Source organism: Oncorhynchus clarkii, chromosome 7 (assembly GCF_045791955.1).
Source record: "Oncorhynchus clarkii lewisi isolate Uvic-CL-2024 chromosome 7, UVic_Ocla_1.0, whole genome shotgun sequence".
NCBI lineage: Eukaryota > Metazoa > Chordata > Actinopteri > Salmoniformes > Salmonidae > Oncorhynchus > Oncorhynchus clarkii.
In genome coordinates, this window is record NC_092153.1 from 47258194 (window position 1) to 47277352 (window position 19159).

Genomic DNA, 19159 nt, shown 5'->3' on the forward strand with positions numbered 1-19159 from the left:
TGCCTGTCGAACATGTTTCAGAGACACTAACTCTGCCCTTATTATAAACAGCATAATGGCTTTCTGTGCAAGATATATAAATAGCTCCAAGACATTTCTACCACCGTTACAGTACCTTAGAGACAAGATGTCTATTGATAAGACAGTGGCAGACAGTGGCAGAATTCTCCATCTCATTCATAAGGTCATCATCGTAAAAGCTAAACTGATACAATTTGAACCCAACTTGGAAGCCCTTCTGTGTGATCCAGTATGTGTAGGGAGTCAGAGAGCCACAGGGGCAAAAGGAGAGGCTCCGGGTTAATATGGAGCTCCAGATCTATTGAATCCAGGCCAGGACATCTCTCTCAGTGACCATGGCAGCAGGAAAAGTTCAATTCTATGGGCTGGGATCCATTCCTCACCACCCAGACATCCACTCCACCCCTACCTCCCCCTTTCCCCCTTTCCCACTACCAAAACTAAAGTCACAACCACAGCGACTTCATGACCCCTCCTGTTTCCCCTCCTCTCCTGACGAGAACTATGGAGGGGATGTGGATTATTAAAGCAGGACGGTGGTCCCTGGGTAAATTACCTACAGTGCAAGGCCTGGTCACCACAAAAATGTCTGTCTGTCTGTCATACTTATTTTTCCTCTATGGCCTATTTATTGCCTTACCTCCCGAATCTTACTACTTTTGCACACAATGTACATTGTGTTTTATATTGTGTTATTGACTGTACGTTTGTTTATCCCATTGGTAATTCTGTGTTGTTGTTTTTGTCGCACTGCTTTGCTTAATCTTGGCCAGGTCACAGTTGTAAATGAGAACTTGTTCTCAACTGGCCTACCTGGTTAAATAAAGGTGAAATAAAATAAAATAAAATATCATTGGCACAATCATGTATCAAATTCTGCATTAGAGGTCTTCATGGGACCGAAACGTTTTCTATGTCACGGGTCTGAGAGTCTGATATGATTGTCATGGGTCTCGGGTATGTGTAATTGTAACTGACTTGTAGTGTCAGTCAATTAACTGACTTAATTGACTGACACTACTCTGAGTAAGTGAGTGAGTGAGTGACACTGGGAGCAGGGAGAAGACGCAATAGTAGATAGCTGCCAAAGCTAGGATATTAATCATTCAATATGATTACATTGTGCCTGTCTTGACTGCATCAAACCATGAGGAGCTACTTAAGCTAGCTAGCTAGACTAATTCAGGCTGCATGCACTTTCTCGTCCTACACAGTTACAAACAACAACATGTCAATTCAGAATATTAAGTAGCAGCCTAACATTTGGCTCTTGGTTGTTGTAGCCTATCCTCAGTGGTGGAAAAAGTACCCAATTGTCATATTTGAGTAAAAGTAACGATACCTTAATAGAAATTGACTCAGGTAAAAGTGAAAGCCACCCAGTAAAATAATAAAGTAACCCAGTAAAATACTACTTGAGTAAAAGTCTAAAAGTAAATGTAATTGCTAAAATATACTTAAGTATCCAAAGTTACAGTAAAATAATTAATAATGATGAATAATGAATAATTTAAAATTCTTTATATTAAGCAAATCAGACAGCACAATTGTATTTTTTTATTTATTTACGGATAGCCAGAGGCACACTCCAACACTCAGAAATAATTTACAACCAAAGTATTTGTGTTTACTGATTCTGCCAGATTAGTGGCATTAGGTAAAACCAGGGATGTTCTCTTGAGAAGTGTGTGAATTGGACCATTTTCTGTCCTGTTTAGCATTCAAAATGTAACGAGTACTTTTAGGATGTCAGGGAAATTGTTTTTTTGGAGTAAAAAGTACATTATTTTCTTTAGAAATGTAGTGAATTAAAAGTTGTCAAAAATATCGATAGTAAAGTACAGATACCCCCCAAAACGAATTAAGTAGTACTCTAAAGTATTTTTACTTAAGTACTTTACACCACTGCCTATCCATCTCCATTAACTTTTAATTCCATAATTTTAATTCCATGTTCCATTGATTATATATCTCCTATCTTTTGCCACACATGGAGGCTCCATGACTCCATGCCGCTTTGATGACGTATGATTGGCCAACAACAACACCAAGCTACACGGGCCACGCGTCACTCTCGTGAAAAGCAAGAGCAGCAGAATAAAGTATACTATTTCTCTCTTTCTACTGCTGCAGTCACGTTTGGATCTGTATGGATCCATCTGGACAAGTCAGTTAAAACTACACATACCTGAGACCTGTGACAATCATATAAGATCCGACTCAGAGCGTGACAATACTTAGAATTCTGGATTCGGACCCCCTTGGTACAAGTGGGTCCGTGAAGACCTCTGTTCTACATGACATCTCTTCTACATCTTTTAAAGCATAATCAACCTTTACATTGAGGTTAAGTGACGTGCGGTGCAATAAATACATTAACAAAAACACATTGAAATCATAGGACAAGACAGACATCACAACACAGAAGCACAGGGACATTATGACAAACACAAAGTCAATACAGAACAACATGGGCCAGCATGAGTCAACATGGGCCAGCATCCCTGTGGAACGCTTTCAAGACCTTGTAGAGACCAATTGTGTTAGTCCTTTCATCGAATTGAGGCTGTTCTGAGGGCAAAAGGGGGTGCAAGTCAATATTAGGAAGGTGTTCTTAATGTTTTGTAAACTCAGTGTAGAACGCATATGATGAGAGGTGTAAGGGGAAAACCTGGCAGAATGACAGAATGATAAAGCATGTCTCGATTCTCAAGGGCTCCCTTGCATGCTGACCTGTAGATGACGTCCCCATAGTCAAGCATCCACACAGGGGTAGTTACAGTGTGTGATAGATTGAACCTAACACATGTCTGACAGATAACACAATGTTACACAATGTTTGAACGCGTTGACAGATGAGCAAACAGAATTGAATGTTGTCCCAGTTGAGTTTTGAGGGCATGCCTGAAGTTTCAATGGATAGTTAAAGCTGCAATGTGTACATTTTTGGGTGACCTGACCAAATTCACATAGAAAGTTATAGATATGTCATTCTCAATTAAAGCACGTCTAAGAAGCGGTAGATATGTTCTATCTGCGCTATTTCTATGCTTCAGGTTCTTAAGTTTTGTTTTTGAGTATTTTACTTTAGGTTTTGTACACCAGTTTCAAACAACTGAAAATACATTATTTTTGGGTATTGAAAATATATTTCACAGCAGTTTAGATGGCACAATGATTCTCTACACTATACATGAACTGGACTTACTTGAAATGAATCAAGCCAAAAATGTACATTTTCCAATGTTTTTGTCTTATGTCTTGGCTTTTCTTCAGGGTTTGGGGGCATGGGATCAATAGTTCACACTGGGTAACGGGGAACTCTCCCTGCCTCCCTCTGCCTCTCTCTAACGCCCCTCTGGCCCTCCAGTGCCCCTCTGTCTGGCACCATGTCCCTCCAGCCTCTAATAGTCAGAAACACTCTTCTACTCCAATCAATCTACAGTACCTCAACAATCGGTGTCTGTGTCTCTAACCCATCACTCATTCATTTCCAAATCAATCAGTCATGGGAGTGCTATCTCACCAGACCAGTAACAAACCCCCAAACTGGGTATAATGAGCTGATTGTTTTAATGAAGAGGCCTGATCAGTCCTTACACAGAGAGATGAGCCTGGCTGAAGTCCCAGGGAGACTAGCCATTTTGTTATGGCAGTAATAAGGCTGGGGAAGGTCAACAGAGCTGGAATAATGAAGCCAGTGTGTGATTATGGAGGGGCCGAGACAGAGACCCTAGATCTGAGGTCAGTTTCACAAGCCATTATTTTGTATTAATCGCAGCTCTGCACATTACCAGACTGGCTCTTGATTAGCTATACAGACACTATTGTTTGGCCTCTCAATTATTACATGTCCAAGATTTTACACTCATAATGACTACCCAGGGACTACAGCCTGTATTTATGGAATTTGAAAGTGTATATTTGCGTGTGTGAGTGTATGTGTGTGTGTGTGTAATGTACAGTGGGGAGAACAAGTATTTGATACACTGCCGATTTTGCAGGTTTTCCTACTTACAAAGCATGTAGAGGTATGTAGTTTTGATCATAGTTACACATCAACTGTGAGAGACGGAATCTAAAACAAAAATCCAGAAAATCACATTGTATGATTTTTAAGTAATTAATTAGCATTTTATTGCATGACATAAGTATTTGATCACCTACCAACCAGTAAGAATTCCGGCTCTCACAGACCTGTTAGTTTTTCTTTAAGAAGCCTTCCTGTTCTACACTCATTACCTGTATTAACTGCACCTGTTTGAACTCGTTACCTGTATAAAAGACAACTGTCCACGCACTCAATCAAACAGACTCCAACCTCTCCACAATGGCCAAGACCAGAGAGCTGTGTAAGGACATCAGGGATAAAATTGTAGACGTGCACAAGGCTGGGATGGGCTACAGGACAATAGGCAAGCAGGTTGGTGAGAAGGCAACAACTGTTGGCGCAATTATTAGAAAATGGAAGAAGTTCAAGATGACGGTCAATCACCCTCGGTCTGGGACTCCATGCAAGATCTCACCTTGTGGGGCATCAATGATCATGAGGAAGGTGAGGGATCAGCCCAGAACTACACAGCAGGACCTGGTCAATGACCTGAAGAGAGCTGGGACCACAGTCTTAAAGAAAACCATTAGTAACACATTACGCCGTCATGGATTAAAATCCTGCAGCGCGCGCAAGGTCCCCCTGCTCAAGCCAGCACATGTCCAGGCCCGTCTGAAGTTTGCCAATGACCATCTGGATGATCCAGAAGAGGAATGGGAGAAGGTCATGTGGTCTGATGAGACAAAAATAGAGCTTTTTGGTCTAAACTCCACTCGCCATGTTTGGAGGAAGAATAAGGATGAGTATAACCCCAAGACACCATCCCAACCGTGAAGCATGGAGGTGGAAACATCATTCTTTGGGGATGCTTTTCTGCAAAGGGGACAGGACGACTGCACCGTATTGAGGGGAGGATGGATGGGGCCATGTATCGTGAGATCTTGGCCAACAACCTCCTTCCCTCAGTCAGAGCATTGAAGATGGGTAGTGGCTGGGTCTTCCAGCATGACAACGACCCGAAACACACAGTCAGGGCAACTAAGGAGTGGCTCCGTAAGAAGCATCTCAAGGTCCTGGAGTGGCCTAGCCAGTCTCCAGACCTGAACCCAATAGAAAATCTTTGGAGGGAGCTGAAAGTCCATATTGCCCAGCGACAGCCCCGAAACCTGAAGGATCTGGTGAAGGTCTGTATGGAGGAGTGGGCCAAAATCCCTGCTGCAGTGTGTGCAAACCTGGTCAAGAATGACAGGAAACGTATGATCTCTGTAATTGCAAACAAAGGTTTCTGTACGAATTATTAAATTCTGCTTTTCTGATGTATCAAATAATTATGTCACACAATAAAATGCAAATTAATTACTTAAAAATCATACAATGTGATATTCTGGATTTTTGTTTTAGATTCCGTCTCTCATAGTTGAAGTGTACCTATGATAAACAATTACAGACCTGTACATGCTTTGTAAGTAGGAAAACCTGCAAAATCAGCAGTGTATCAAATACTTGTTCTCCCCACTGTATGTGTATGTGCTTCTGATAGTGTTTTTTTCTTCTTGTTGAAGTGTGCCTGAGTGGTCGTTGTAGAACTGTATCACCTCTGGTGAGAGTTTTTGAAGTTCCCATGACTTGTCAATTGTAACCTGTACAATTGCTCTTGCAAAAATAATGTTGACAATGGATGGAACTTTAAAGTGTCCAGACGTGAAGTAGTATATGTGGAACTATGCAGAGCGTGGAACACAAAGAATAGCCCTGGCTGGCTGAATGACTGCCTGAGCACTTCCTGTCTTGTCAGTTGAATTGTCAAGTGTCCAATGATGTCCGCTTTTGCGGAAGAGTTTTGCGGAATGCAAGAAAGTTGGAGGACGTTCGCTACCTGGTTCCGTTCAATAATAACTCAAAATACATTTAAAAAAACTCTGACTCATGCAGCCTTTAGTATTTGTATTTTTACTTTGCTCCTGCCGGCGGGCGCGCAGCGAGAGAGGAGGCATTGTTCTTCTACAGGAGCTACTGCCCTGTTCTGCTGACCTTGTATTGGCACCAGGTTGAGGCCTTGCAGGCTTACTCGTCACAAGTGGGTCTATAACTGAGTAAAGCATGTTGGGAAAGACAGAGGTCTTCCAATAAGTGAATTTGATGTTCATTTTGTGTGACTTTGTTTAGATGTCATTGGATTTAGACTTTGCACTGTCAACCAAGGTAATAGTGGAAAGCCAGGTCTGAAGCATTGTTTTAATGCATCCACACACACACAGCCAGCACAAGTGTGTGTGTGTGTATAAAGAATACATCTCCTCTGTATAGTCTGAGCAGTGTGTACAGTAGAAGAAAATGAGCTTATTCTTGCCTTACTTGATGATCCTGCTGCATCATATTATGAAATGCACTGAGTATACCAAACATTAAGAACAGCTTTGTAGTGTTGAGTTGTACCCCCTTCTGCCCTCAGAATAGCCTCAATTCATCAGGGCATGGACTCTACAAGGTGTCGAAAGCGTTCCACAGGGATGCTGGCCCACGTTGACTCCAATGCTTTCCACAGTTGTGTCAAGATGGCTGGATGTCCTTTGGGTGGTGGAATATTCTTGGTACACACGGTAAACTGTTGAGTGTGAAAAACCCAGCAGCGTTGCAGTTCTTGACACAAACCGTTCAAAGGCACTTAAATATTTAGTCTTGCCCATTCAACCTCTGAATGGCACCCATACACAGTCCATGTCTCAATCGTCTCAAGGCTTCTATATCCTTCTTTAACATGTCTCCTCTCCTTCATCTACATGGATTGGAGAGGATTTAACAAGTGACATCAATAAGGGATCATAGCTTTCACATGGATTCACCTGGTCAGCTTATGTCATGGACAGAGCAGGTGTTCTTTAGGTTTTGTATACTCAGTGTATGTAGCATTTCACATCTTCAGATATAATGAAGAAAGTATTCTCTTTGAAACATTGATATCACTAATGATGGTAATGGCCTTGCGAAGGGCCTTTTCAAACTATGTAGTTTAGTCCGAGTGCTTTTGATATTCTGCAGCTATTTAGATGGTTATTTTGATCAGCAGAGTGTGTGGAGGAATCAGGCATCTCTTTCCACCCTTGAAGTAGCTAGCGTCCATGTGTCGTTTCCCCCTGGACGTTGCTCAAATGTACCATGACAACCTGTCATGCTCAGTATTACCCGCCCGCAGCCAAACAGAAGGGTTTATTCTCCATCAGCGGCTAGCACCACACTTAATATGCCCAAGGGAAAATAAATGTGTGTCTGTGTGTGTACTGTACAGTATGTGTATGTATGAGAGAAAGTGTGTGTGTATTGCTTGTGACAAGAGATGATCACTGCTACAGTATAAATAGTATGTGCGCTGTCTGTGGCATGGTGCAAACAGCATTCTGGACGTGTGTGTGTGTGTGTGTGTGTGTGTGTGTGTGTGTGTGTGTGTGTGTAAAAAGTATGTGTACAGTGTCTGTGCTCTTGCATTTCTCATAGCAGGATAGTGGTGCAGTGACAGGCGCCTAATATGAGCATATTGCATTGGCCTAGCATGGGCTGTGAGAAATAAGCCTGAGTGTTTGACTTGTTAAAAGGGATGTTCCTCACTAAAAGCCTTGTTGGCCCTGACATAACTGGGACGTAGTTCTACTTGTCAAAGCTAATAATCAATTCCCATGCAGGGATAAGCTTACAGCACTCCCCCACCGAGTATGTGAGGCACCAGCCTCCAACACAAGCACCACATTCCCATGCATTAATAAATACCCCAATCATTTACCAATCCCGAAGGAAGAATCACACAAATACACATCTCGCATATCCACAAAGGAGTAAATATTACATATAAAAGAATGTAAGTGGAACTGTTTTATCTTAATGCAGTCCCTTTTCTCTGTTCTGTTTAGGGGTTTGCCTGGTTTGATGCTAATGACAGTTAACACACCCAGGATGCTGTCTCAAAGGAGAGTAATCGATCTCTACGTCTTGCCACTCAGTACAGGAGTCCTGGTGCACGTGTAGGGAAGATGGGGTGCTGAGTGTGTGTGTCTGGTCCTATGGGACAAACACAGCAGGTATCCACTGGAGGGTAAGATGAGCCCGGCTGGGTAGCTGCATCGTTACTCATCGTAGATGCAGCATTAATAATAGGAGACCTGGGGATGAGTTCCATCTGGGCCAGCGCACCCCACCATGCCCCACCCCACCACTGAGGGGACAGTCACGGGACATTGACTGCACAGGTCTATAATCCCTCACAGAGTTGAACAGGGGCCCGCAGGCTCCAAACAAACAACTTTCAGAGAGAGTTCACACACTAAAGTCTTAACACTTTCATTGATGTTCCTTGATTGCGGACTCCTGCGATTTGACCCAACTGGTTCTATTCCCTGAGCCGACTAGGTAAATACATCTGTCTATGTGCCCTTGAGCAAGGCACTTAACCCTAATTGCTCCTGTAAGTCGCTCTGAATAAGAGCGTCTCCTTAATGACAAAAATGTAAATGCAAAGTTATAATCATGAGTACAAAATGGCATCCATTTTTTTTTCTCTGCAGCTTCACCTGAAAGAGGTATATGCACCACTGGCACGCTCCCTCCCTCCTTCTGGGGTGCCGTGGTGCTCACTGCTGGAACAACGCTGCTCAGTGACTTGTCAGTTCCATTTCCATCCCCTCTCTCTATATAACAGGCTGTTAATTAATACAGTAACAGGTACAGGGATTCTTTCCTCACTGCAGGAGCCAGGAGCACCGAGGCATGAAGTGTGAGCATCTCCCAGCCATCCCTTCCCTCCTCTGCATCCCCCTATCCCCTTCTCCTACCATCTCCATTCATTTTCCCATCCCCACCACCTCACTCCCCATCCTCTCAACTCTCCTCATATCTTGAGCATATCAAACTCTATCACACCAAGGCAATGTAAGGATATCAATCAGTCTAACATACTACACTATATCCTTTCATTCAGGTGGGTTTTCCCTTTGTGAAATGCACTTAATAACATGCTGGGTGCGTTCTTATGCTCAGACATTGTTGATGCTTAACAGAGCTTACAACGGCTGGATAGGTATTTGAAGTATCAGCTAAAGCAATATACAGTTGAAGTCGGAAGTTTACATACACTTAGGTTGGAGTCATTAAAACTTGTTTTTCAACCACCACAAATTTCTTGTTAACAAAATATAGTTTTGGCAAGTCGGTTAGGCCATCAACTTTGTGCATGACAAAAGTAATTTTTCCAACAATTGTTTACAGACAGATTATTTCCCTTATAATTCACCTTATCACAATTCCAGTGTTTTAGAAGTTTACATACACTAAGTCGACTGTGCCATTAAGCAGCTTGGAAAATTCAAAAAATGATGTCATGGCTTTAGAAACTTCTGATAGGCTAATTGGAGGTGTACCTGTGGATATATTTCAAGGCTTACCTTCAAACTCAGTGTCTCTTTGCTTGACATCATGGGAAAATCAAAAGAAATCAGCCAAGACCTCAGAAAAAATATTGTAGACCTCCACAAGTCTGGATCATCCTTGGGAGCAATTTCCAAATGCCTGAAGATACCATGTTCATCTGTACAAACAATAGTACGCAAGTATAAACACCATAGGACCACGCAGCCGTCATACCGCTCAGGAAGAAGACGCGTTCTGTCTCCTAGAGATGAACGTACTTTGGTGCAAAAAGTGCAAATTATCCCAGAACAACAGCAAAGGACCTTGTGAAGATGCTGGAGGAAACAGCTACAAAAGTATCTATATCCACAGTAAAACGAGTCCTATGTAGACATAACCTGAAAGGACACCCAGCAAGGAAGAAGCAACTGCTCCAAAATCGCCATAAAAAAGCCTACAGACTACGGTTTGCAACTGCACATGGGGACAAAGATCGTACTTTTTTGAGAAATGTTCTCCGGTCTGATGAAACAAAAATAGAACTGTTTGGCAATATTGACCAGGAGGCCTGCAAGCCGAAGAACACCATCCCAACTCTGAAGCACGGGAGGTGGCAGCATCATGTTGTGGGGATGCTTTGCTGCAGGAGGAACTAGTGCACTTCACAAAATAGATGGCATCATGAGGCACGAAAATGATGTGGATATATTGAAGCAATATCTCAAGACATCAGTCAGGAAGGTAAAGATTGGTCACAAATGGATCCTCCAAATGGACAATGACCCCAAGCAAACTACCAAAGTTGTGGATGGCTTAAGGACAACAAAGTCAAGGTATTGGAGTGGCCATCACAAAGCCCTGACCTCAATCCTATTGAATTTTTTTTGGGCAGAACTGAAAAAGCGTGTGCGAGCAAGGAGGCCTACAAACCTGACTCAGTTACACCAGTTCTGTCAGGAGGAATGGGACAAAATTTACCCAACTTATTGTGGAAAACTTGTGTAAGGCTACCCAAAATGTTTGACCCAAGTTAAACAATTTAAAGGCAATGCTATCAAATACGAATTGAGTGTATGTAACCTTCTAACCCACTGGGAATGTGATGAAAGAAATAAAAGCTGAAATAAATAATTCTCTCTACTATTATTCTGACATTTCACATTCTTAAAATAAAGCGGTGATCCTAACTGACCTAAGACAGGGAATTTTTACTCTGATAAAATGTCAGGAATTGTGAAAAACTGAGTTTAAATGTAATTGGCTAAGGTGTATGTAGACTCCCGACTTCAACTGTATGTCATAGAAATTTGTCAGTCAATGACACAGTTGATGACGTGGCACGCAACCAGTAGCTGTGGAACACGCCGGCTTTCTTAAATTTAGTAAGTCAACCAAGTTCGGAGTCCTTAGCCTTATGAGCTCAATTCAGAACTTTCAAAAAGTTTACGCAGTTGGTTCCAAGGATGAATTTGCTTAGCTTTGTCGGTCTCATGTGTCAGATGTAGCTAAACAAGCCAATGAAATGGATTGAATAGGGCAGACATACGCCTTCTCATAGTACCGTCATTCATGATGAAGACTATGTCGTTCCTTTGTGAGGACAGTTTTTTATTTTTTCATTTATGAACCTAAGATGCCTTGGGCCATGCAATATTCAACATGGGTAATTCTCATGTCCTCAGCTGTGCATCTAAGGTATTGCTTGTCTCTCACAATCCTTTGCAGCACTCACCCAGATTCGATTTAGTCTCCAATTTAGAGTGCTTTGATATTATCTTAATTGACTTCATTAGGACAGAAGAGAGTCATGCATAGAGTATATTATTTGACACTTTTGAAGTTTACCAGTAAACTACCAGAATGTTGGCATCTTTCAAGGATCGTAGACTAGTATCGAGTGGCCCTTTTGGGATACTTCAGATTATCACAGGTGTAATTATCTCTGCCCCTCTGTGTGGCCTTATCACATGTAAACTTTATGAAATAATTCAATAACATTCTTTTTTTAATTAATAAAATGGAATGACAAAGCTGTAAAACATCATCGTAAATATAAAACATCAACACCCTCGGTCGTTTAATATGAGGACTTCAGCATGAAATATCCTCCATATTTTTTTTAACACTGATTTATTTTACTATGTCAATATGTACTTGTTGTAAATGTTGTGGCGTCAAACTGGTGACAGTTGTGAAAAATGTCAATAGTTGGACAAGTTGCAAAGGTAATTGAAAATAGTGCCTTTGTCCTTTCATTAATTAGACTATTTTATCTTGAACAATATGGTGTATCTACATGGACAATATGGACGAGATATAAAAATGAATACTATATATGACTACATTTTTTGAAAGTTATTCAAGTATAAATTACCTACATTTCTGCAATAGATTTTCAGTTAATTACTAAAATTACTGAAAATTCCAGTAACGTGGGTAAAATACCAGTAGCTTTGCAACCCTACTCATGTAAGAATGAGCCGCATTAGGTAGAAAGCTGTTGAAATACCTCAACGTGTGGCAGTCTCATTCAAAAGTATGTAAAAGCCAGCAATATTGTAATTACAATCAGCTATAAATGATTGTAAAAAAAGTACCTCTACAATACATTTAGAGAACTACTTCTTTTGAGAATATTAAGTCATATGTGATATTAAAAAGTGAAAAACATGCTATGAACATGTCCTTACCATCCACACAAGAGGGTTTGTTGCGTGTCGTCCCGGCCACCTTTCCCGGTAGACAGGAGCACTTGACGGTCTGGGAGCGCTCCTCAATACGGTTCTTATTACAGCACCGGTGGGCTGCGATCACCTCACACGTCCCTCCTTCTGAGGACACACACAGAGGGACAGAGACACGTGGTTAGCCGACACATGGAGCTGAGGAGTTTGGTTGGTTAATTACTGTGGAACATATACTACAACGTCAAGAGTAGGGTTGATGTTCGATGATGTTTGGTATATGTACAAAATGGTGTTAGAAATGAAATAGATCCCTGATGTGAATTCTATATAGAACAAATGATCGACAGTGTGCTATAAAAATACATTGTACTTAATAGGCCCATAATGCTTATTTTAATTAGCTTCTATGGTTACTCACTCCATCTTTTTAAATGGCTACATTTATCTAAGGGTAAATACCTTTCTGTTGTTTTTAACAACCTGAACTTAATTAAATCATGAGTTCATATAATCACATAGTACACATTGTAAAAATACTGCTGAAAATAAATGTAAGGCACATAACATGCAATTACTATGTAATCCTCTTCACCACAGCATGCGCTGCAAATTGCCCCTAGAGGCATTTAGATGATTCTAATTTGACTCTCAGGGTGTTTCTCAATCCATTACATATCCCTCCCTGATGAGGAAATCATGCTCTGCTCTTGCATTAATGTGGCTCTCCTTGCATCCCTGAGAGCCTGCATATGATAATCATCTGTTCCAGTAGGTTCAGGAGTGAAGGCCTGGAGAAACGGAGCAATTAAATCTCCTTATTACAACACACACCAGGCCTTAACCAGGCTGACTGGGTTAAACCAGCCTCCACTAACAATGGCTCTTCTACAGAGGTGACATCATTTACAACAACTGCAGCACAATGGACCTCGTTCTGACAAAAGAGGGTGTCAAAATAATGTGGAGGAGAAATGTGCCACTGATGGGTCAAAGTAACAATAGGGATCACCCTGGGGAGCGAGGGGCTGATGGAGCCTAGGGACGTCCCTCCTCTCCAAAAAATGGAGAGAGGAGAATGGAGAGAGAGGATGGATAGAGAGAGAGAGGGCAGGGGCCTGCCAGAGCACCGACTGGGCCGGTGAGTAATGAGGGAGCCACTGGAAGTGCCCCTTTCACATAGTTATAAAGTGGCGTGCTAATGCAGCCAGCGGAGCTGCAGGAGAGGGGCCCTCCATCACCGTGTGGCCCTCTCCTCACGCCCCAGGACAAACTCTTCATCTTCCTCTGACAGCCGTCACCACAGACACCATCGTCCAACAATTAAACGGGCGCTCACAGAGGAGAGGAGAGAGGGATGATCAGAGGGAGAATAGGTAAAAGGGAACCAAAGAACTTTTCCTCTTTTTGTAGCAGTGTGATTTTCTTCATGGTGGTATTGCATTTTAAACATGCTGGTAAAATCGTTACATTGTCTTATTGGAGGATGACTGTGTGAACGTTTGAAGTTGCTGGATCTTGAAAAAAATATCTGAACTGAGCTTGATAACACTTTTCGTTTCACCTTTTCATCAAGGTCTGCTATGCCCAGACCACAGGCAGAGAAGACTGGGATTAAAAGGAGTACATTTGCAGTTATGTTGGCCACCGCTGTCCTGCAGAATTAATGTCACTCTCCACAAGCTTAGTTTTTGATACAGTATATCGGGCCATGAGGCATAACACAAACCATAAAAGTGAGGAAAGAATCCCTTGAGTGCACTATATTTAAACCCCAAAACTCACAATATGTTGGATTTATTCAATATTTTACTGGTAGTTTCCTGCCTGGAGACATGCTTTCAAGCCTGTTGTAGAGGCAGCCCTCACAAAATGCCCACCTTCAAGTCCTGACTACTTAGGGAATATTTATCATGCCCCCTGGCCTTTTGTCGATGTTGGTCAAAAACCACAATGATTCCATCAGACTCCTAAATTCTGAAAATGCATTGCTATGAGGAATCAATTATTCTGTCAATAAGAAATGCAAACCGGTGTGATGAACATGTACCGGGGTCCCCTCTTCATTTGATCACTCTGTTGTCACAGAGCATTTTCAAGGTTTAAAAAGGCTTCTCAAGTTTGTAATTTCCACTTAAATATGTCAGACTTGATTTGCCCTAATGAAAAATGTATCAACTCCTGCAAATATTTCCATTATTTATAATCCATATAATTCACATGTCCTGTTGCTGTAGAATTATTTTTCTGATGTGAGAAACTGGTCAAATTAATATTGGATATCTGTATGAAATGAATTTCAAAGGACATTCAAAGAACATGGTATCATCTCTTCTTCCAAACTCATCTCTTCTATCTCACCTCCATATGGGATATTTGATCAAAACATAGGACTTGCGTGTGTGTATTTGTGTATGTGTGTTCTTGCATTTGGGCGTGCCTGTGTGTATGTGTATCTGAATGCATGCGTGTGTGTGATTGTGTGTGCGTGCCTGTGTGTGCACGCATGTGTGTATGTGTACGTGTATGCGCACGGATGTGTGTGTTATTTAGCTCCAGACCCTGGGGTGTGATAAGCAGCTATATGTCCAGCTATCAGCCAGGTGGACATTAGAGCAGTTAACTCAGTACCATCTGTGCAGACAGAGAATGTGAGCAGTACAATAGACCTGATCGGACACCATGGGGCCAGAGGGGAGTGATATGCAGAGGACAAATGGGCACTTGGACAGTACATTATGCTGTCCACATACAGTACACCTAAGCTCACTTGGACCATGTCAGCATGGGGCTAATACTTGTCTATTCTGTTTGTGTGTGTGTGCTTGCATGTCTGTGTGCTGCATGCCTGTGTGCTGCATGCCTGTGTGCTGCATGCCTGTGTGTGTGCGTCTGTTCCTGGCCTGTGTGTGCACATTTGTGTGTGTGTCTGTGTATTTGTCTTTGTGTATGTGAATGTAAACAAGGTGCACTGTACATGTATGTGTGCATGCGCGCGTGCATGTGTGTTTGATGGATGGACTGTACACAGGCTGTCACTCAGCTAGAAGGGTTAATTCAAACAGGTAAGATGGGGTAGGTGGTTCTGCTTTCTACCCTTTGGTGGGATGAGGTGAAGGGCATCAATGAGAGCATCGACTGGTCATTTTTCTCCTCGGAGCCCACAGTGACAGCAGTCATTAGGCGACTGGTTTAGGTGATTATGTTTAAGGAAATCAATTCTTCATTGTTTTCAGCTTAGCCCAACGGCCAATTAAAACCCCACTAACGAAGGAGCGCTGGAATATGAAGAGAGAGAAGAGATGAGAAATGGAAGCTTACAGATCAGTCATTATTCACAGTAATGAATTAACCGCTCATGATTAAAAAGCAAAGAAACCCAAGTTTGAAAGCAGTAGTAAGGTAGGATTGGATGTGTGCTGCATGGTGTGTATTGTATACACCCACGCATATGCACATTCCAGTATGAATCTCCTATGGCAACATCAGATGAAGAGAAAACTCACTGGAAAGAGAAGGAGCTTTGTGTTTTGACACTTTGGGGGACAGGGGTGTGCGGGCTTCCATCTCCCCTCTCACTAAATCTGTCCAGTTCAGACATGGAGACAATAGCACTGTTTTTGTCTATGTCAGTGCAGAGATAACAGAACGCCTCCCCAGAAAACCAAAATTGTGACTTGTTTTAGGAAAGTAGGCGTATGTCGCGTGTCACTACTTCACAGGATAATTTTTTTTAAATAAAAATTAGTTTTTTGGCAGAAATGCCTTCTGGAACATGTGAACTTTCATGTTCCTTAATTACAAACTTGAATTCCATCTGTAAATACAAATACAATTTTTAAATTATGAGCTTAGTTGGTTTAGCCATGGAAAAAGACTGGAACCTTCCCGATAGCCATGATTGGCTGAAATAATGGATGGGCTGGATATGCCGAGAGATGACTTTGGATTGGTCTGCCATGTAGCATGCTTCAGTCTATAACATGACCTGCTCAGTATGTGTAGGTAATCCTTTCTAACGTGACTTTTTTGAAAGATTTCCCAAAGAACTTCAAAGGTTTTGCTCTCCACTTTCTGCAGGACCAAGTTTTGAAATCAGTGGAACACCCGGTGGAAGCAGAGTATGACAGCAAAGGAGATGGAAAAAAGATCTGCCGTTTGATTGTAAATATGTGGAGTGAGTTAAAAAGAGAACACACAAGCTTTTTTATAAAACACCTGTCTCTGGATTACATCTTCAAAATAAGGTCAACCATGGCATCTGTGACAGAGAGGGAGAAGCATTCATCCTTGTAAAAGAGTCTAGCTAGCAACATTTTAAGATATTATATTTCTAGTTTTGTCAGAAAGTCATTTTCATGCAAGTTAAAGCGTACTGTTAGCTAGCTAGCTAATGTTAGCAGGCTGGCTCGCTAGCTAACATTATGTGTATGATCTGTGTAGTAATATTATTTGTATCTTAGAGCCATTTGCATTATTACCACCAGGTACAACCCTAAATCTGTAAACAAGGGCACCCTCATAGACGTTATCCTGACCAACTGGCCCTCCAAATACACCTCCGCTGTCTTCAATCAGGATCTCAGTGATCACTGCCTCATTGCCTGTATCCGCTACAGGCCCGCTGTCACACCCTGACCATAGTTTACTTTGTATGTTTCTATGTTTTGGTTGGTCAGGGTGTGATCTGAGTGGGCATTCTATGTTACATGTCTAGTTTGTCTAGTTCTATGTTCGGCCTGATATGGTTCTCAATCAGAGGCAGGTGTTCGTCATTGTCTCTGATTGGGAACCATATTTAGGTAGCCTGGGTTTCACTGTGTGTTTGTGGGTGATTGTCCTTAGTGTTAGTTTGCACCAGTTTAGGCTGTTTCGGTTTTCATTACGTTTATTATTTTGCACTGTTTGTATTTAGATTCGTGTTGCTATAGTCACAATAAACATGGATCGCAATCTACACGCCGCATTTTGGTCCGACTCTCCTTCTCATCAAGAAAACCGTTACACCCGCAGTCAAACGACCACCCCTCATCACTGTCAAACGCTCCCTAAAACACTTCTGCGAGCAGGCCTTCTAATCGACCTGGCCCGGGTATCGTGGAAGGATATTGACCTCATCCCGTCAGTTGAGGATGCCTGGTCATTCTTTAAAAGTAACTTCCTCACCATCTTAGATAAGCATGCTCCGTTAAAAAAAATGCAGAACTAAGAACAGATATAGCCCTTGATTCACTCCAGACCTGACTGCCCTCGACCAGCGCAAAAACATCCTGTGGCGGACTGCAATAGCATCGAATAGTCCCCGCGATATGCAACTGTTCAGGGAAGTCAGGAACCAATACACGCAGTCAGTCACGAAAGCAAAGGCCAGCTTTTTCAAGCAGAAATTTGCATCCTGTAGCTCTAACTCCAAAAAGTTATGGGACACTGTAAAGTCCTTGGAGAACAAGAGCACCTCCTCCCAGCTGCCCACTGCACCGAGCAGTGGGCAGCTGGGAGGATTAAAGAAGTAATAAAACTGGCCTTCTTTAGACTAGTTGAGTATCTGGAACATCAGCATTTGTGGGTTTGATTACAGGTTCCAAATGGCCAGAAACAAATACTTTCTTCTGAAACTCGTCAGTCTATTCTTGTTCTGAGAAATGAAGGCTATTCCATGCGAGAAAATGCCAAGAAACTGAAGATCTCGTACAACACTGTGTATTACTCCCTTCACAGAACAGCGCAAACTGGCTCTAACTAGAATAGAAAGAGGAGTGGGAGGCCCCGGTGCAAAACTGAGCAAGAGGACAAGTACATTAGAGTGTCTATCTAGTTTGAGAAACTAGACAGTTTTTTGCAGCTTCATTAAATAGTACCCGCAAAACACCAGTCTCAATGTCAACAGTGAAGAGACGACTCCGGGATGCTGGCCTTCTAGGCAGAGTTGCAAAGAAAAAGCCATATCTCAGACTGGCCAATAAAAATAAAAGATTAAGATGGGCAAAAGAACACAGACACTGGACAGATGAACTCTGCCTTTGGATGGTGTATCAATACACAACATCACTAAAAGATAGAGGCTTCCTTCCTAAGTCAACTTCTCATGGATTTCACCATGAGGCCATTGGTGACTTTACAACAGTTACAGAGTATAATGGCTGTGACATGAGAAAACTAAGGATGGATGAACAAAGTTGTAGTTAATCCACAATACTAATTGACAGAGTGAAAAGAAGGAAGCCTATGTAGAATACAAATATTCCAAACTTGCTTCCTGTTTACAACAAGGCACTAAAGTAATACTGCAAAAAATGTTTGGGGCAAATCGAATTTAACACCTTACTTAATAACAGTCTCCATATTTTCAAGTAATGTGGTGGCTGCATCATGTTATGGGTATGCTTGGAATAATTAAGGATTGGGCAGTTTTTCAGGATAAAAAATAAGCTGACTGGATCTAAGCATAGGCAAAACCCCAGAGGAAAACCTGGTGCTTTCCACCAGACACTGGGAGATGCATTTACCTTTTCAGCAGGACAGTAGCATAAAACAGAAGGCCAAATCTACACTGGAGTTCCTTACCAAGAAGACAGTGAATGTTCCTGAGTGACCTTGACTTAAATCTACTTGGAAATATATGGTAAGACCTGAAAATGGACATCTAGCAATGATCAACAACCAATTTGACAGAGATGGAATAATTTGGCAAGAATAATGAGCAAATGTAGCACAATTCAGGCTTGGATAGCGTTTAGAGACTTACCCAGAAAACCTCACATTTGTAATAGCTGCCAAAAGTGTTTCTACAAAGTATTGACTCAGGGGTGTAAATGCTCATGTAAATGAGATATTTCAGTATTTCCTTTTTACAAATGAGTAACATTTTCCAAAAAGATGTTTTCACTTTGTCATTATGGAGTATTGTGTGTATATGGGTGAGAAAACCCTCCAATTTAATCCATTTTGAATTCAGGCTGTAACATAACAACATGTGACCTGTTTCTGTAAACTAAGCGTATGTCGCGGG

The 19159-nt window shown here is 41.8% G+C and overlaps 1 protein-coding gene across 1 annotated transcript in view; it reads right to left on the minus strand.

The window, feature by feature from the left end:
* LOC139414288 (chemokine-like protein TAFA-1) overlaps positions 1 to 19159 on the minus strand; it is a 267404-nt gene that overhangs the window by 13985 nt on the left and 234260 nt on the right. Inside the window, exon 3 of the mRNA XM_071162197.1 lies at positions 12157 to 12297. Within this exon, the coding sequence (XP_071018298.1) occupies positions 12157 to 12297 (141 nt within the window). The remainder of the gene's footprint in view (positions 1 to 12156; positions 12298 to 19159) is intronic.